General features: G+C 36.9%; 1 protein-coding gene across 2 annotated transcripts in view; it reads left to right on the top strand.

Annotated features, from left to right (window-relative positions):
• The window catches only part of WASL (Wiskott-Aldrich syndrome like), a 49608-nt gene that overhangs the window by 18257 nt on the left and 10548 nt on the right, over positions 1–20803 (top strand). For both annotated transcript variants that reach the window (XM_027679182.1, XM_027679181.1), the window contains exons 2-6: positions 7332–7466; positions 8853–8939; positions 9488–9584; positions 14516–14539; positions 19260–19428. In XM_027679182.1, coding sequence (XP_027534983.1) covers positions 7332–7466; positions 8853–8939; positions 9488–9584; positions 14516–14539; positions 19260–19428 — 512 coding nt within the window. The remainder of the gene's footprint in view (positions 1–7331; positions 7467–8852; positions 8940–9487; positions 9585–14515; positions 14540–19259; positions 19429–20803) is intronic.

The raw sequence follows: 20803 nt of genomic DNA, 5'->3' as shown, positions 1-20803 counted from the left end.
TAGTTTTCCTGTCTGTGGAACAATCAGTCTGTCTTTAAAAATAATGTCCTGTAAATGGCATTAAAATTAGAAGGTTGTTTCCAGCTGCTTAACTTGATGAAATCTGCCAGTAAACTTAAGTTCTGTATGTCTTCTTTCTATGGGAAGCTAGTTTAAAGTCATATTGGTAACATTTGAAGATAGCTTTTTTGCAATACACAATTGCCTTTAAAGATAAGATTATTAGTAATTTGTTAAATAAATCTTCAGAAGCTGTAATCGCTTTAAAAATTGAAGTAATCACAGTTTATCCAAAGTGCAAATAAAGTAGTGTCCAAATCCCCAGTGGATGAATGCTGTCACATGTTACTAATTTGTGAAGATTCTGGAGGCAACCTGGTGTGAAAACATAAACCAATCTGAGAGTTGCAAAATCTAACTGATGAAAATCTAATTTCATAGTCACAATATTGTGGAGTCCTTGTAGAGTATTTTTAGCAACAGAAGAGTATGTGCATGTATGCTATCACACAGTATCATCACACTTCCTTTGTACAAGATTCAGTAACCATAAATAGCTGATACACTGTTCTTAAGGGGGGGAAAGCCAAAAAAGACAGGTTAGGTGCATCTGTTGTACTTACCCTGTCGTCTGGGGCCATACTCTTTGTGGGCCTTCAGATGGTGTCAGCAGTAAGCAAAAGCAGTCTGCCTTCAGCATCACCAGCCTTTTCTCTCTCCTAGTGGTCTTTCTTCCTATCTCAATCCCTTCCTGTCTATAACTGGAAAGTAAGTAATTAGACACTTGTGAATACTTATTGAGACCTTTAAAATTTAGTGGAAGTGTTGATTTGTGTTCATATATCTTGCTGTTAGGCCTGAATGGCATCTAAACCATCATACTAGACATCCATGCTTAAGAAGGTTGTATTACCTAGTATCCAGGGCTAATAAATATTGTAGGATTCTGAACCTAATTAAACTAACTCTTCTAAGTTCTGTGAAAGTGCTAGGAAATTTTTTTGTCTACTCTAGCAAATGCCTCTGCTACTTATAATGTTGAAATTGTTAGGGAAGCACATTTGCATGTTGTTTATGTGCCCTAATTAGTTAGGGATCATTTCAGTAGTGGCAGGCTTAGTCAGTTCATTTAAAATCACCATTGGAGGAGATTGCATTGCATGCCTTCTGTAGGATTGCGTGGTGGAGAGAACATTCACCCTGGAAGTGGGTTATCAGCCCTTCCTAGCAGGAAGGGAACACACTGTTCCCACATGGTAGGAGACTCCTCAATGCCAAGAAAAAAGCTACATTTTCCCTTATAACAGGACCACTGTGCAGAAGGGAAATTAAACTGCCAGAAAGAGCAAGTAGAGCTTGATTGTGTAGGATGCCAAAGCCTTCCCTTGAGAAAGGGGTGAAAGTTCCAGTACCTGGTCCCTGCAGCAGGTTTTATGTTTCTGTATTGAGTGATGAGATAAAATGCATAACTGTGTTGAGCACTGCAGAAACATTTTTGGAAACTCAATATATTTATGACGTAAGACATTAATGCCTGAAGATAAGTCAATTCCAGAAAAACAGGGAGGTCTTATCACTGTCTAATTCCAATTTTGTTTGCTTTGAATAATACAAATTTATTAACGTACTGACATTTAAAAGTGTAATTGCTTAAACGTAAGCTTTTTTTTGAGAAAAACAAGATTTCAATTAATGTCTCTGATTGGTCAGTGCTACATTTTATTTTAGTTGTTTTTGTTTTCTTCAGAATATTTGTAATTGGAGAAAAAAATGTGAGCCACTGATTTCTATCTACTTGCCTGATTTTCTGTGAAGTAGGCTCTATTTTCTGTAGAGCTCATTCTCATTTCTGCTTTTTGTCTTTCTCATTCATGAATTTAATGAGTTTCCATATCTTCTTCCATGACTCAGATAATGCTAGGCTTTTAGAGATTGCCTTGGTACTGAACCTTCCTGTCCTTCTTGTGGTCAAGATTAGAGGTAGACCTCACTAAGCGTTTTCCACAGTGACGTGGTACTTGATGTCAGTATGCCTGTATTCCTGAACCCTGCTCTCTGAGGAAAACTATTACCGCTGTTTTAATGTCATTGAATAGCAACAGCCCTTTATTCTTGAACAGTCACCCTAGAAGCAAACTGTGGGCTCTCTTCCTAGTCTTGTACCAAGGAAAAAATGTGTGACCCAAGAGCACCCAGCATTACCTGGTCAGACTTCAACATATTGGCTTAGCCATAATAAGGATTTTCACCATAGCATGTCTTAAAAAGACCTGCCATGGGTACCTTCTCACCAGCTCTTGTATTGATTAGGACAACATTTCCAGACACCGGCTTTATAAAAAAGACAATAGAAGTATTGATTTCTATTCTTACAGTAGCACACAACTACTCACCATAGCTTCCCCCCCCCCCCAAAGTTTAAAGAGCTATTTTGTTCACTATGACTTTCTGGCGCAAAGTCCTCAGACTGACCTTGTGAAGAAGCTACAGGCATTGTGGTTTTTTTCAAGAGATTACTCTGTTTAGAACAGAGTAACTTGTTAGAAACAACTGATTCGACTTGCATTCTTACAGTACCAGGTGAAGTCATCTTTTTTCCACAGTTTTGTTTGTGAGACACTTCCAAGGGCTGGGAAGGATAACTTAAGAAAAGCAAGACTGTCATGTGCGATTAACTTATGTATGTATGCAGGGTTCTGCACCTGTATGGGGAAAAAAACCATTACTCTTAAAATTGGAAAAGGATTGAAATTTACCTCTAGTGTGTCATCAGTAGTACTGTCAACACCTAACACATAGCAATAGTGAATTATTAGAGGAATACATGAAACTGAGTCACATTTTTACAAGCATTAAAATGGGAGTGATTAAGCACTAGAACAGATTCCCTAGAAGTGATTTTGCAGCCTTTAAACTTAACTGGACAGGACCTTGGGCAACTTGAACTGTAGGCTTTTAATTACCCTTGCTGTGAGTAGGAGGTTGGCCTGGAAGACATACAGAGGTCACATCCAACCAAAGTAATTTTATAATTCTTTGATCTTTGCACCACAAGCTTGTCAGCTGTACTACAAAAACCATCCCAATGGATCTTTCTGTTTTGGTGTATATTGAGGTGACTGAACATCATCTTGCTTAATCTTGCTGCCACTCTCTGTTGTGACTTTTGACCCCCTATGTTTTAATGTCTGTTATCCTTAAGTCATCTATTATGATGACTCTTTCTTGTGCAACTATCTGTGTTGGCTTGCTTCACTGTTTTTTTGAGAAGCACTGAGTTACAGCAAGTTATTGAAAGGCCACTACAGCAAATGTTCACACCAAAAGCTGATCAAAGTACACAGCTATCTGCTGCCCAGTTGGAAACTGTCCGTGGCTGCTGTGATCACGTTCTGCAAATGTGTGATGACTAGTTGTGGCTACGTTTTGCAGGCAGTAGGTGTTTTCATGAACCTTTTGTTGATACCACATTTCCTGCAGTATGTGTGTTGAAGGGTAAGACCAGATCTGCCAGTGAAACAGCCAGTGTACAGCTGACAACACCATACTTACTGCTTCATAGCTCATCAGCTTGAGGGGTGTGACAAGTCCCTGGAATCAATGGCATGTCCTCCAGCTGGAGGCTGGTGTGGAAAAAGTAAAGGGAACTAAAGGGGGGTGTGTTTTCATCTCCATGGCCCACCCATTTTTGGTGGGCTACCTTATTTCTTTCCTCTATGCATCTTTTCCAAATATACAGCTATATAAAAAGGACAGGGTCCTCACCAAACTGTTAAGAAAGCAGTAGTGACAACTTCAAAATCCTCCTCCTGAAAATGCAGTAATAACTTTAGGTATTAAGTAACAAAATAACTTTATCTCAGAAAAAATGCGCTCAGGATATTGAATCAGTGGTGTGACCTACTCTGAAGAAGTATTTACATATAGTTTTAAAGAACCCATACTTTTAAATGCAATATTCTCTTCAAGAATGCTATGAGAAACTGAGCTGACAGTGAATGCTTACTCAGAAAATGCAGTACAATACTCAAATTATGATATTTGTGTAAATATCTGATGTATAAATTGTGTAATTGTGTAAAAATTATGATATTGTGTAAATGTCTGTTCTCAGACGCTGCAATTGTGCAATGAAGTTGAATTTTTTTTATTGGAATTTGTGTGGCTTGGATTCATAATGAATAGCAGTAGATGAAGTTTATGGTTCATATATTTTCTCAAGTTTTAAATTTTGCTTATAGGTCTGTAAATTTCCAAAGGGTTTGAATGATTAATTATTTTTGCCACCTGTCTTCCAGAAGCTGAATAGCAGAAAGCATGGCACCACTGCTCTACATAACGAAAATGAACAGTGGATGAAGTAAAAGGAGTTGGATTTAATTGTCCTTCCCTCCTGACAAAAATACACCTTGTGTTTTTTCCTGTATTGCCCTTTTATTAAAAAACCATGAGTCATGTAACAGCAGAATTTGTGAATTATATGTTCTAACATGTGAAAACTGCATTGGAGTTTGTCAACACTAGGAATTTGTACAATGCTAATGAGTAAGTTAAAATGTAATTGAACTCTAAATTCAGAAGACCTCAAAACAACACCTACTTTAGATTCAGTGAAATTGTCTCTAACTTTAAATAAAGCTCTGCTCATAGGGTAACCAAGTGTACATTAAACAAGTATTATGATTATGCAGAATGAGGACACACTTTTTTTGTTTAATATTCTTCTTTCTACTCCTGGGATAGGCGTTGGCCCAAGATTTTATATGCAGTTGTTACTGAGTTACGACAGTTACTGTTTTACCCAGGTAATCCAGTTGGTGCTTTTGCTGTTAGATATGATAGGAAGCAAGCATAGGGAGCCCTGTCTCAAAACAAATCACTGTCTCCTGTGCCTTATATTTAAGTTGCATGATTCCTGCCAAGACCACCCATTTCTGTGGGTAGTCCTGTTGGGTGGAGGTTAGTGGAGCTGGATTTGTTTTGGAGGGTTGAGCAGGTTTCTTGCACGGGTGGCGAGATAGTTGCTGTGATTGAATGTGAACTGTAGAATGGCCCATCTTTGCTCCTTTGTGTTGTCTTGTGTCTACAACATTATTGGTTTAGCAATGAAGATGATATTGGAGAAATGAAGGGGAAAAAAGGTGTTAGAGAAGCAGAAATTTTCAACAAAATCTGGCCAGGTGTGCCCAAAATTAAGTAATTCCCTGTTGCAACATAGAGGGGAAATGGCATCTCTTAGCTGACATTAGCTTGCAAGTATACCTGTTTTGTGGTGGTAGCATGGCTAATTCCCAAGTCCCTTTTTAGTCATCTGACAAGTGCAGTTATGATTAAATTGTTCATATTACTCTGTAGGTTATAGGGAGAGAAATTTTACTCTACCCTTAGTTGCCTCATCAAGTGCTCTACAACTACAAAGCACTCTTTTTGTCAGACAAACATGCTTTAACTTTTTCTGTAGGTTACCAGAAAGATTAGTAGTCAGTCTGACAACTGAAGAGGAGGCTGCAGAGAGGAACAGAATTATATCTTGACTTGTGAAAGTTAACATCACAGTTCTTGGGCAAAGTTTATAGAGCTTTCCCAAGGCGTAGCTACAGTCTGCCTACATTACTTTGGCTTCTATCAAAAAACTTCCAGTTTTGTTAAAGTAAAAGAATCCAATGAAACTTAGATTATTCTTTTGGTTTCTTAAACCAAGAAAAGTGTGACCATGGTGATAATGATATTTAGTAGATAATCTTGTAATGCAACTAGGCATGCCTGCGTTCTAGATGTCTACTGTTTTCGCAAGTAGTCAAATTCATGAATGTAAAGTAATCCTCGTTGAGCAGGTGGGGAAAACCTAATGTGGAGACCATTACTCAGATTAGGTATGATTCATCCAGAAAGGTCATGGAACTATAGCAGATCTATGAAAACATCTGTTTAATATTTCATAGTGAAAAAGGAAATAAAACTCTCTTTGACTGACAGTGAAATGAATAGAGAACAAAAATGAAAACTGTTATTGTGACTCTATGTTCAAAAGGCTAACAAACTGCATTCATATAGGATAAGTCTCATCTCCAGTCAAAGGAAGATGTAGTAGGACTAGTTAAGATCCATGTAAGAGTGACAAGGGTAATTAAAGTGTAGATTTTTTTTTTCTTGCTACAAGAATGACTTAAAACTAGTGTCACTTCCTAAAGAGTAGAGAACAGGGCAAAGATGTGTGACAAACATCTGTAAAAGCATGTGCAGCATGGAGAAGGAACTGTGAAGCCATGAACACCATCTCCTAGTGCAAGAATATGAAGGGACAGTCAGCTGGAATTAGCAGGTGGCAAATGTCTAGATAAAAGTGGCTAACTATTCATACAGTGCATAAGTGAACTGTGAAATATGATCCTGTCCAGTGTTGTGATGCTCAAAAGTTCTCATGAGTTTGAAGAGTGATTAGACAAATCCACAAAGGAATGTGCTGTAAAACACATGCTGGCTTGGGGAGCTTTGAGCTCCAACCTGGCAGTTGCTAGGGATATGCTTCCATAGTTGTAATGGTGTACTCTTTTATTCCTACCTGGGCATCTTGTGCTCCTGGAGAGTAGATCTTAGGCTAGATAACCCTCTGGTCTGTCCCATTACAGAGTATCTAAGCTCTGTCCATATGACTTGGCTGCTAAATAAATATTCTTCAAGGACTTCGCTTTTTCTTCTCTCGTAGGACACATAGAAAATATGCTGAGGAATATTCCCAGTGACTGCAGCAATCTGGTGTGGAATAATCTTCATCTCTTATTAAAATCTCTCAGTTTGAAAACAGGACAATTTCAAGTTGCCAGCTGGGAATGATCCTAGCTCCTGTGAATTCTCAAACCATGCCCAAGAATTTAGGAGTTTGCTAGTTGGCATAGGTTAAAATTGTGCCAGAGACCATTTGAACAATTAAGCAATGTAGGCAATTGCATTCCAGTACCCAGGAGTGTCTCCAGGTGCTGTATCATTTACAGTTCCAGCTTGAGTATTGTGTTTCTATCCAGTTTGAAGTACTGAACAGAAAGAAATTTCCTTGCATTCTCTGTGTGACTGCCATAGTTACTGATTTGCTTCTTACAGGCAAAATCTCTTTGTTGCTTTCAAAAATAAGAACAAAAAGATCAGTTAGGTTCCTGCATAGAAGTGAAAATCTAAAGCATAGGAGTCATTTGAACTTTACTGTCTTATTACATGGGAAGTCAGCAAAGTTGCTGCCTAGAACAAGGAACAAAATTAAGAGATGTTTTGGTAAAGGATCAATTGTAAAATTCATGATTTTTACCGTAAAAGTAATAGCTACCTTTTTTTTCTAGACGATGTCTTCAGCAGTTGTTCAAATATATGCAGCAGATCGCAATGCCATGTGGTCAAAGAAGTGCTGTGGCGTAGCTTGCCTTGTAAAGGACAATCCGCAGAGGTCGTATTTTATCAGAATATTTGACATTAAGGTAAGCATCCTTTTTTTTTCCCTAGACTCCTGAAGCTTGATTGTATTCATTCTCCGTTTTGAATCTACTGAGTGTAGGTTGTTGTAGCTACAAACTCATAGAAATTCTCAAGTAAATAGTTGTGCTTTAAGCAGTGCAATTACAGTGCTTATTAATAGGGAAGTGGAACGTTCAGGTATTCGAAATTCAAACTATTTCCTAGTTGTCATCTTCTATGGATGAAATAAATATCAGACTCAATTTTCTTACAGCTCTCAGAAGCTGTCCTCTACAGATCTGATTAGTCAAATTAATGAAGCTTGTATACTGTCACAGATGGATAGCTGTCACAATTCTAGCAGGTGTCACTACTTTAAATGGTTTAACAAAGGATATGCTGTCTTCTGTATGGGTGGAAACAATCTCTTTGATCAGTGTGTTGGTGCATGTGAAAAATGCAGTACAAACAAGTTGCATGTTTTGACTTTTTGGGGGTTTTTTGGTGGCTTTTTTTTTGTTCTCCCTTTCATGATATATACACTCATACTAAAGGTCCTTGTCCCATTATAATATTTCACGCAAGACAGTGGGAACTGAGAGATGAAGTGTCCAAAAAGTGTTTTCATCATAAAAATGGTGCTGAGAAACCTAAGTCCTAGTGACAATATTGAGACTTTGGAAAGATTCCCATTATCTCTAAAGCCAGGAACAGCTCATTATCTGTCAACCTTCAGTGCTTGAAGTCTCAGATTTGTTCAGGATTGCCAGTTGCTACTTGCATTTGACTTTGTGATTTGGTCACTTGACTGTTAAGACTTAGTGAGAAGCCTCTTCCTTGGGTGCTGAACTATAATGTCATTTAAATACATGAAACTTTCTTAAAAAGGTGAGATTTTTAAGTTAACTGTCTTCAAGTCAAGCCTCAGATAAGAACAGGAAACTGGAAACCTCCTTTATTGCTGCTGCTGTTTCGTCACAGTGTTCACAGAATCACAGAATATTCCGAGTTGGGAGGGACCCACAACTCTTAAGTGAATGGCCCATATGGGGATCAAAACCATGACCTTGGTGTTATTAGCACCATTCTCTAACCAACTGAGCTTCCTAAGAGTGATCACTTTTACTACTCCCAGTATCACTATTGCAGGATTATAGAACTTGAAGGATATTTTTGAAAACATCCAGGAATTTCAACAGAATACAGTGACCCAATGGAATAAGCTTTCACCGCTTTTCCACAAACTCTATTGTATTTTGATTTTGATTGAGCTCATTCTTTGAGTTAATAGCAAGGAGGATGATTAACACCATGCTGCATCCAATTCATAATAGGTTCTACCTGTGAAAGAAGTTAAACTCTGCAATTTCATCTGAAGGTTTTCAGTTTTTTTTTCTTCTTCTTTTCAGGATGGGAAATTATTGTGGGAGCAGGAGCTGTACAATAACTTTGTATATAATAGTCCTAGAGGATATTTTCATACCTTTGCTGGAGATGTGAGTCTGAATGTCTTTGAATACCTACTTTAAAATGCCTTTGGTTTTAACAGTACCTTCTTTTAATGTAACTGAGGTTATTAATTCATTCCGTAAATTATTTATAAAAGTACAATATTACCTGTGCTCCTTGAAGCTTTTTAAGCTTATTTATAAAAGGAATTTTTTTTGGTACCTCAACTAGACAATTTAATTCATAGTACAGAAGCATAAAATGTGGTTCTTTATTTTCAACTTTCTTTACTGAAATTACATTTTGACTTGCAGATGATGTTTGTGAAGTATCGTATATTCTTAGAACACAAATTTTCCTCTCCCCGCCCTTTGATTTCAAGCTACAAAATTTTGTTCAAATCTGTTAGCCATGATTTCTAGAAACTTGAGTAGTAGACAGATGTTCCTAAGATGGAATGTTTCACCAAGACTTGCTTCCAAATTTGCAGTGATGCTATTTTCTTGTTACACCTTTAGAAGGTGTAAGACAACATTTAATAAAGCCTTTGAAACATTTTCTTAGTGATGGGTGGGGGAATATTAATGTTTTTCAGACTTGTCAAGTTGGTCTTAATTTTGCTAATGAAGAAGAAGCTAAACTATTCCGCAAAACAGTAACAGATTTACTTGGACGACGGCAGAGAAAATCTGGTAAATATTCAAATTAATCTTAAATTTAGGCTTGTTTCTGTTGATTTTGGGGGGAGGCAGAAAGCTACTGCTATGTCTGAAAGCTACTGGAGGCAGTACTGCCATATTTATATTTTGAACTGGTTGTGCTATTTAAACCGTACTGCTTTCTCTGTTGTGCGAAAATTAGTATTTTGCTGAAATAACTTAACTTGGTGTTCTGTGCTATGAGTTTCCATGTAAACTGAGACCCCAAGGTTGTGGCGATTGAAATATAGATCAAGGGGAAACAAAAATGACAGTGGGAAAACTAGAATCTTTCTCTAAGCTGTTTTCACATTCAACTAAACCCTCTTTTAGCTCTGGGCTGTTTATAACTGATTTGTTTAAATTCAGCCTGAGTGGGTTGTAACAAAGATTTTACCATCTGGTATGTTCAGTAGTTCATGTGAATGAATTTTTGGCACTGATCCAGCAGTTAGTAGAGAAATATCTTTTATTCAGAACTAGTGATCTTGGCTCAGGCCACGAACGGAAGACATAATATGCCTATACTGTCCTTAGCAGCTCAGGACAGTGAAGCACAGCATGCTTTTTGCCAGCTGCAAGATGCCTTGGGAATGTGGTCAGTGCTTTTAAAGGGAGCTCAGGCTTCCTACAGATCTTGTCTTGGTCATTTTCCAGGGAGTCCATAAACAACTTGTCTGTCTGACAGCCATATGTCCATGAAGGATAAAGTGATACAAAACATAGGCTGGGAACACATGGATGTGTTCAGGCTCTCTGTAAGCTGTAGTGTGGACTTGTGTTCGAGCTACAGGATATGTTTTTTTAGTCCATTCTGGAATTCAATTGCACTAGCAATGCAGTGTACTGGAAAAGGAGGAAGCCCTCGTCGTGGAGAGCCATCCTTGCAAGTTCTTGGGAACATGCATGATCTGTATGTATTCACTTGGCTTTCATTAAGGTATGGTGGCTCAGTAGCAGAGCACTTGTTCCAGGAGCTTAAATGACTTCTTTAAGATTCCCTCTGCTCAGAATAAGTTCATAAGGTTTCATGAGGAGAGGTGGGATCATTAAGAAGGGGCATTAATAATATTTCTCATGCTCATGGTGTAAAAGTAATTTTGCATCTGCTGTTCCTGAAGTTTCGTTATATGTCTAAAACCCAGTGCTACAGTGCACAGACATGATTTGGGAGGAAGAATGTTTATATTATTGGCCACAGCAAACTTTGTTTGAAAATAGTGGTTCAGTCAAACCTCCTGTTCAAAGTTTTCCTTACGCATAGAGTTTTTTTTTCCGTAGGACCATATACATTTTTCTCATTTACTCTTTGAACTAATATCTTGGTTTCTGTGCTCAAGCTCACATTACAGGGTGAGTTTACTCCATCTATTGTCATAACAAACAAACAACTCTCCCTCCCCAAATACTTACAATTTCAAGACAACTTTATTTAAAAACAAAAACAAACAAAAAATTAACCGTCAAAACAAAACACTTCAAGAATTTAAAATACTCATGAGATTCCTTAGTCAAACCACCAGATGGAGTTCTGTATTTGTCATTGTGGCTGTTTAGTTGCGCTTTTAAAATAACAGGCTTTGCACTTGCTCAAATCAAAGCTGATTTGCTCTCGGTGTTTATGTTTTTATTTGTTTGCCTATAAATGCTTATATAAAACATTAATTTATATATAGATTTATATGTAATACAAATGGTATAAAAGTTGTATATTATTTATAATGTGTATATATACATTGTGTATATATTCTAATGCATCTTACCTTCTCAATCACCAAGGTAATAGTGTGGTAGTTTTGCTGCTTTTCTATTTTAATGGGATTTTTAGTCCCATGCCTTCCAAAATATGTTTCATTTCATAGCGGTGCACCTGAGATGCTTTCAGCTCAAATGAGTACTCCATGTGATCATTTAGCTGCCTGTTATACCATTCAGGGCTTGCTAAGAGATTTTTCCCGGAGTCTTATGAAAGATTATGTTGTTGGAAGGTAGCAGGAACAGCAGTTCTCACTCACAGAGCTATGACTTGGTGCTGAGGCTAGTAGACAAAAATACTAACAGCTGAGAGAAAAGGCAACAGGGTTCTGCTCTTCCTCACTCTGCGTGAAATGCACTCCAGTATACAGACAACCTCTGAGTAAGTGTGTCTGTGGAGTTCCAGAGAGGTGAAAGTTTGGCTCCAAATAGACAATTTACAAAAGCTTGCAAATGTACAAAATATCGAGTAGAGAACAGAATAAGGGAGAAAGGCAGAGAAAGAATTCTTGATCTATTTTCCTAATCTTTGTAATATTGTGCTGGTTTTCATCTAGCTAAATTCTGGTGTGGGTTGGGTTTTTTTTTAGTCAAATTCTTAGCCTTAGGTTAGGAAAAAAATACTATAATTAGTTAATTTCTGTGGTAGAGTTACCTAAATAATCTCTCCATTTACTTATTAAACCAATCCCAAACAGTTCACCCAGTAAGCAGGGTGAACAGTGTTTCTCTTCTCAGTGCATATCACTGTAGTACAGTCTCACTTTGGGTATTCTTGCACATAGATACCATTAGTTTGTCTTTTTATTATCTTGCCTAAGAAATGTTAATATGTGGACACACACACAAGTGCCTTCTCTGCATGCTGAGCACTCAGCCCTAAAAGACACTTGTTCTTAACTGCAAGTAGTTCTTTCTGAAGTAGGGGACTTCTTAACTAATTTTTATAGAATGCTTGTAGCTCATGTGTGGAAGCTCTGTTAACCCTCTCTGAAGCTGCCTTTTTCCTCCACAAGCTTTAGTTCCTGAGTCCCTTCATAAGACACTTCATAAGTTTCAGGCTGCATACTTAATATAGACAGGGATTTGTTGGTTTCGTTTGGGTTTTTTCTTTCATCTTTGGCCACAACTTTTGTTTTTGCTGCCTGGGTGACAAGGACATCTCTAAAGTGCTCAGCTTGCATTGGATTGAAGTCTCAGCAGAGATTATTCTCATTTCCAGGAATGCTTGTGGAAGGGAGCTGTGTTTTTTGGACATAAGCACCTGCTGATGTTGATCTGTTTTCAATCAGTAGGCATCTTCATTTTTCAAAACAGAGAAATCCACCACTCAACAGGGTGGTCATCTGTCCTTCAGGAACAAGAGTTCATACTTTCTTGTCAGCAGTAGGAACCACATAAGAAGAGATCTGGTCTCTCTGGGGCCACAAATTAATCTATCCAGCAAAAATTACAGGAAGTCTATAAAATGTCTTGCTTTATTTCCCATTGTTTTTTCTCTTGAACAATTTCTTCTAATGAAAATTGCAATGGATTCCCATGATTTGACACAAGACACTTAATGCTTCCTAGGAATACCTCCTGCTTTTGCCAGCTTCCCATCCTGTGCCAGCTGACTTGCAACGAGTTCTGCACTCTTCTTTGCTGTCTCTGAATTGTTGAATAAAACTCTAATTATGGTCTGAAGGTTGGGTTTGGGTGGTTTGTTCTTTGCTTGTTTTTGGGACGGTATGAGATGTGGTTTCTTAAACTGAATATTCTAGGAAGAGAAAGCACACTATTTGTCCAAAAAGCCTTTTTTTTCTCTCTTTCCTTTTTTTCTTCTCTTTTTATTTTCTTTTTTCTTTTCTTCCCCTCAGACCTGATACCTTATGCTGAGGCACCCTTGCAGAGATTCTCCCTATCTGTGTCTGAAACTAACCTACTGTAACCTAAGAATAAACAGTCTGTCTCTAGAAGGGCTTGTTCATCAAAAGCTGATTCTCTGTGGGTTTTGGTCTCCTTCCCATGAAAGTTTGATGATCCTGACAGATTCTTTTATTCCCTGTAGATCAGCAGATTCATATGAGGCTGACTTGCCTTGCACACTTAGGATTGTATATTTTTTGGGTTTTTTAAGTATTCCTAGGACAAGGTCAGCACCATCTGTGGAGGCACCTTCTCTCTTTTATTATGTTTATGAGTCTGGAAAAATAGAAATTAACAAGTTTTCTGGGCCTTGCTGAAAAGTGAAGTGCCTGTTACAAATTCTTATTACAGAACTTTTGGGAGCCCCTGTTAGCTTATGGATACTCCAGGTCTGAAAGGGAGGGATGTACATCCTTCCTTACAGAGCTGTGGTTTTTGATGTGGTGACATGATAAACTGCTTGCCTTTATGGGTGCTGCTAAATCCAAAATTCTTAAGAGTGTGGTCTAGATACAAAAATGGTGTAAATAAGTACTGGGGGTGTAGGAATTAATAGTAAGTGAAAGAAATCTCCTTTAAAGGGAAATTTACCATTATACACTGAGAATATTGAGGTGTGAAATGTTTACATTTTAAATCATCAAGCCAGATTATTCACGGTCTGTGAAACAGTGTGGTGCTGTGAATAGAATATCATATTAGTACCAAGGAGATTCTAGTTCTTTTCCGTATTGTTCCTATTGTTATACCTGTTGGATAACATAAGTGAAGTGTCTTGCCTCTCTGTGTCCTGTTTTCTTTGCATACAGCAAAAAGTAATTAAATTTTAGTTTCTGTGGGAGAACAGTACTCTGTAATATAAAGTGCTAATTATATTTCAAGTAAAAATGAAAGAACAGTTTCATTCAGTGGGCATTGGAAAGAATAATGCTTCAAAAAACTTACTTTAATAGGTTGTACTAAAACAGATGTTCTTTGAATATTTCACTTTAGTTCATAGTTGGAATGCCTGAAATAGCTCCGTGGCTATTACCTTATGCTTCTGCTCAGTTTACACACTTGAAATCAGTGCTTATTATCTAAGATTGGGTTTTTATTGTTCTGTAATGCTTTTTTTTCAACTGCACAAGTAGACTTTAAGGATATTAATAGATTCCTAAGTTTGAGGTTAAGGTCATTGAAAGCTTCACTAGAAAGTAAAATTTAGAATTAATTTTTCCTGTGATACCTATGATTAAATAGCTCTTTTTCTTTTTCAACAGAAAAAAGACGAGACCCACCAAATGGTAAGCTTTTTGCACAAATCACTGCATTTTATTTTTTCTTACTGCTGTCATTTACTGGTTATGTATAGCTTTGTTTCAGGCTTGTTTAGGACAGTCATGTAGTGGGAAAAGCAGTAAACTCTTGTTCCGTTGGTCACTATATTTCTTTTGTTTCTGTTCTTTGGTATTTAGTTGTGGCTTGAAAGATTTGTGGCTTAGCTGGCATTGTAAAGAATGTTTTTGGAGGAGCATGTTTTGTTGCAAATAGGATAGAGGGCCCTTCATCTCAAACTGAGAAGAAATCTTTGTACCTTGCATTTGCTGCTTGGTCTCCAAAATATATATGGATAGGATCACTGTACACAAAGTTAGTCTTTTTGTCTTAAAGGCAGGCATAATGATAATGGATTTCATGGAACATACATAAAATTTCAATTTCAATGTATCTGGCTAACCATGTAACATAGTAATTTGGTTGTATGTCATATGCTTGTCAATATTAAACTTTTTTTTGAATGAAGAATTATTCGAATCTATTTGCCTTTCAGGCATATGTCTCCCTAGCATGAAGATAAAGGTTCCTCAGGAGATCCTCTCATTAAATTAATGGAAGGACTCAAATTATATATCAGTTTCATCTAGAATTTTTGTACTGTCTGTTCTAAAATCTAGTGAAAAATGTACATCAATGAATATAAAGTTTGGTGTCTTTGATTTCTGAATTCACACTGAAGTTAAAAAGTGATTTCTCTTGTCATTTCTGTTGGTGATCCAGATCATAGGTCATGTCACTGTGAGTTTGCTGCTTGAGCAAGGGTGCAGTCAGCTGATCTTCTGAGGTCCCCTTAAGGCCTGAAGTAGTAGTCTTAAAATTTGTACTAGCCAAGTCATTCAAGCATCCCTGTAGGTCACCAAAATACGTAATGCTAAACTAATCCTGCATTATGGGAACTACTGATACCTTTATATACCCAAATAAAGCCTCCCTCATACATCTCAAAAAATTACTTTTTCTTTTTCATAAACATTAACTTTTGACAATATTCCGGCAATCATCAGTTTAGGCCAAGCAGTTTAGTATAGAGTCCTTCAACTGTGACTGGGTTGGTAAGTTTTGAAACACTTGTAATAATACAATCCGTGATTGTCTTGCCAGCTTTTCTGAGCTTTCAGAAAGTTTTAACTAGTGTTTTGCTCATCCCTGATAGCAGCGTCTGCACAGCAGATGAGAATTAAAACAGCAGTGGTGACCATGTAGTACTTACTATCTACCACAAAAAATTAAGCCTTTATCTCTATTGTAACACAATTTGTTTGTCAAAATTTGCAGTCATTGTCCTTCTGCCTTTATCCTGAATATTCTGTGGAAGGCATAGGGTTTATGCTCAGTTACTTCAAAGATTTCAGTATATCTGCTTTTTAATAAACTATTCCCCTGGGACATCCACATACTCTTTCACAATCTGTCCATTTGCCTTTTCTGATTCTGTCAAATTCTGTAATGCCTGACTTCTCTGCTGGCAAGGAGTTGTGTGGCCATGCCCTCAGTAGTCACAGGCCTCAGGTGGTTATATTCTATACAGACTTTGCATTTCAGTATTTGGAATTAATACTAGAACAGATATATACTATCAGCATGTAACTGGAAAAAAAACCCCATACCTGTTGTAGTATCAGTTTGATTTTGTTTTACTCTATATGCAGTGAAATCCTATTGGGGAAAAAAAGATGTAACACCTGCTTTTTTTTTGTGCATAATTACCTCTAAAACAAAAAACAAGAACAGTCACATTTCTGTACTCACATGATTCTTGCTTGAAATACTGTGGGGAATTTTGTTTTAGTGAGGCTTGTTAGTCTGGATTTTCTGCATACATTGAAGCTGCATGGAAAAAGCTCGCTGGGTTTTTGTGTGACGTTTTCAATGATACGGATTTAAGATTTTTTTTTTGTAGAATTGCAGGATTAAACTCAAATTGGCATTAACAGTTATGTAAAATGTATTAGTCTGTAATTTCCTGGGATTTATGTTCTACTCATGTGTAATAGCTAGGTCTCTTTATGCAAATAAAGAAGAGTTATTGTGGTTGAACTGACCTCGGTGAAATTCTGGATGAAATAAGGATTTGTCAGAGTATTAGGTTTTGAGAGAATATTGAAGAACCATGTGGCAGAATTTTGTTTCAGCTGTTAACTAGAACAGTTTGCATATTTTGAAGGGCTGTCTGTAGTCTGGGACAGATACCTAGAGAGATTCTACATAAAATACAGAGAATTTCCTAGAGTTAACATTTCATAATGTTCTGTACAACATTTTCTGGAGCCCCTTCTGAAGATGTCACAGATATTGATAACAGTGGATGCTTAACGCCACTGTACTGTCAGGTGCTTCCTAATGATGAGCTCTATATGCCTCTCTCATCTTCACTTATTGAGCTGTCTGCACCTGATGGGGAAGGTGCATGTCTTATGATGGGAAAAATTTTACTGGATATAAATATGGCAGTTCTAGAAGAGTGCAATTCTTTCCAAGATTCTTTTATCCCTCGTGGACATCTAAGGTCTAAACCTGACGGTAAGAAAAATTTTCATCCTTAAGTTCACTATGACCTCTTGTATGAATATTATCAGTATCAAGGAATCAGGCTATTAATCCTTGATTTGAGCTCAACTGATTAAAACATCAGTTTGCAGATGGCTGCTGCTTTACATGGTTAAAACCATGTGTGGTTAGTTCAGGATTTTAAAAATGCACCTTTTTGCATGTAAGAATATGACAAATTTACTAGCATTGTAAAGGTACCAGTTTCTTTTTGAATGTCAGTATAGCTATTGGAACTGTAAATATCAATATAACAGGTGAAAACAGAGAGCATATAACAGAGAAAATATAATAGATGATTAAAGTGAAAATTAACTCCTACTGTTTTTAGTTTTGTACCTAATGAAATTACAACTGTAGTTTTCAACTCATTCTGAAGATTTTACTGAACTTCATTTGTTGAGTTAATAATATTTGATGATTAGTCAATTCAGTACTAATTTTAACAATGCAAATTGTTTTGCATAATGATATGGGGTCAGTTTATGTTGTGGTATTCTCAAAGGACAGTTCTCTAGATCATAACATTTCTAGATCAAAGCATTTGTGCTTAGCAGAAAACATTTTAGAAATTCTTTTTCCTGCAGTTTCAATGCAGTTTTAAATCTTGTCCCTTAAGACTCCTACAGGAATGAAGGCATTGTCATATGTTTTAGATGACTTTTGTCTAGCCCAGTGTCATGTTTCTGTTTCTTGTCCTGGCTAGTAGTAGGTGCTTTCCACTGAGGTATTTAACTACAAATATCATTTTATTCATTGTATTGTTTACTTCTCCTTTCTGATTTTGACTTTGGACTGTGAACATAAGGCTTTTTGGTCCTTTCAAAATGCTTAGAGAGCTTTTGAATTATCCATACAAAATGGATAATTATGAAAAATGGATAGTTATGAAAAAATAGTGTCAAAATAAGGTTCAGATTTATTGAAGTCTAATTAGACTTTTTTTATCATCTTCCCAATAAGACTGGGTGCATGAGTCTTAATTTAGTTAATTTTCAAACCACTGGGTCCCAACTTACAGGAAAGTAGAGAACATTTTCAAACTATTTCTGGCCAAACTAGTCTTAAATTAATCATTTAGTCTCATTCTTCCAAAACTGAAATTACTTACCCTTTTTGCAGGTTTCTTTAAAAATATGCCTATGTGTATGTATACATATTTAAGAGTTGGACTCAGTGATCCTTGTGGGTTCCTTCCAACTCTGAATATTCTGTGATTCTGCTCTGCCCTCAATGTATATGATAAATGCATAATTACCTCTTAGTATTTAAATACTGCTATAACTTGCTTATGTTGTTATCTTCTGTCAAAGCTAAAAAACCTGAGTAGAACTCATGTTGGGTATGTTTATTTGCTAGTGCTGCACAAATAATGTAATATTAAAATGCTGAAATTGGCAGGAGTATAATTCAGAGGCATATTAAATAACTAGAGTAATAATTCAGAATTGTTTATAATAAAGAACAAGGTTTGAGAACATAAATTAAGCATGCTAATTATGAATTGTATTTCTGGTGCTGTTTTTACTATCTCTTCAAGCTGTTTCTTATCTGGGACTTCATTATTTTGAAAACCTGTCAAAGAGTAAGACATAAGAAATCCTAAATAGTTCTGTAGATATTGTCCTATATTTGAAGGCAGTACTGTGTCTGTCCAAAGCAGCATTCTGAAGTTGTCATGTAGTTCAGTTTCTGTATGTGATGGCAGAAGGCATTTTCACTTGGGGCTTATTAAGCAAAGGTTCTGTCCCCTTTAGGGTCAGGTTAGTGTGCTGCCCAGTTAATGGCCTTCTGGGTGTTTCGGTGTTACTGTTCATGCAAGTCACTTCTTTGATCTTGTCTAGGATTGTAGCCGTGTTGTATCTTAGTGTGTCTCATTTCATGTATTCTGTGCAGATGGCAAAAAAACAAATTCTACTTTAGAAAATTTTTCTGTTGCTCTATTCTAGCAACACTTTTCTTCATCAGATAACTTAGTTTCTGCATCTGACATCCAGAAACCAGCTGGATGCATGTGGTTTGTAGATCTATGGCTCCATTACAAGTACTCTACAGCTCAAAAAAACCTCCCGAAGTTTGTAGATTAAATATGGCTTCGTTGAAACACAGTAGTAAAAATCCTGTACTTTACCTTCACAGGCCCAAATCTACCAATGGCAACTGTTGATATCAAAAACCCAGAAATTACAACTAACAGATTTTATACTCCACAAGTCAACAATATTTCATATACCAAAGAAAAGAAGAAAGGAAAAACTAAAAAGAGAAGATTGACAAAGGCAGATATTGGAACACCATCTAATTTTCAGTAAGTACTTCTTTGAGTTTGAGTTGGGTTTTTGATTGATGGATTTTTTCTTGTTTTGGGGAGTTTTGGCTTTTGGTCTTGGTTTTTTTTGGTGTCAATTACATTGCAAACACTCAAGGCTTGAATGCGTGACTGTTCTGTGTAACCTGAACTGCAGCGAATGCTAGCTGGAATGGTGTGGTGTTTAAAAGCAGGTTAGCTTATACACAGGTGAGGGGTTTATTGCAGCTGTAAACAAAAAGTAACTTGCTATCCAAAATTAATTTAGGAAACAATTTAGCTACATAGAGATGCCATATTGAAGTTGTCAGCTCTGTGGAGACTCATATTCAGCCTCAATGGTCAACTCTAACATTGTTATTCTTACAGCTGTGCTTGCTTAGCTGTGTTTTGTCATGCAAAATGCACATGCAGATCCTGACTTGTCATAACAGCAGAAATGACTTGCCATATTTTTATCTTTTTCTGTTTACAAACTTATTCTGATGTGTGGTCCAGGACCCGTATCTTGTGATGGAAGTACAGCATGCATCTTTGAGGAATGGGTTGGATTTTTCCTAATGTCATTTCATATGCATCTTTAGTCTTTAGAAGTAATGATGTATCATTTTAAGCTTCACTTTCATGAAATTTGGTTTTGGTCACTTTACTGAACTAATTGTTGTATTCCTGAAAAATAATTGATGTCATATTCTTCTGCCTTTTAAAATAAGTGTACTTTATTTGCTAAAGCAACAGCAATATAAAGAGCTTGAGTTAGTTACAGGAAAGATCGGTTTCTGTGAAGCATTAGAAAACCAGTGTGAGGTTTACATGCCAAGTCTACGTCTTGTTCTTTTGAACCATTATATTGCATCACTTGCACTGATGTGCTTTCCCAGAATAAAACTTTGTAGAAGTAATGCTGACATTACCAGTTACAGTAATGTTACTGCACAGTGTTTTGAGAGAGTGCGCTGTAGAATGGGATAGTGGACAGAAGGACAGAACAGGAGGCAGGCTAAAAACACTTCCCTATCCAGACTGTGCTTGGACAATTCAGGCATCAACCTTGTTGTTACTGATCTGAGTATCAGTGAAGTACTGCAACTGTTAGTGTCACTTAAACTGAAAAAATACAGAAAAAGAAGGAAAAGTGAAACAAAGAAGAGTGAAGAGTGCTTGGTAGCTGATCACTCTTGTGGCTCTACTGATGCAGACTTCAGCATTCGTGGACAAAATTTGCATTAGTGTGTCGTACCTCTGTTAGGAATTTGTGGAGTGACTTGTGCAGCAGCAGAGATATAAAATGACTTTGAGGCTTTGTTTATGATATCTATCAGGTTCTGACGTAGAAAAGCTGAGAGTAAGGTGATAAAATATTTAATGAAGTTCA

Source organism: Neopelma chrysocephalum, unplaced genomic scaffold, assembly GCF_003984885.1.
Source record: "Neopelma chrysocephalum unplaced genomic scaffold, ASM398488v2 Primary Assembly neopelma1_45, whole genome shotgun sequence".
NCBI lineage: Eukaryota > Metazoa > Chordata > Aves > Passeriformes > Pipridae > Neopelma > Neopelma chrysocephalum.
The sequence above is the reverse complement of the archived record's forward strand: the minus strand, read 5'-3'. Positions and strand labels throughout refer to the sequence as shown.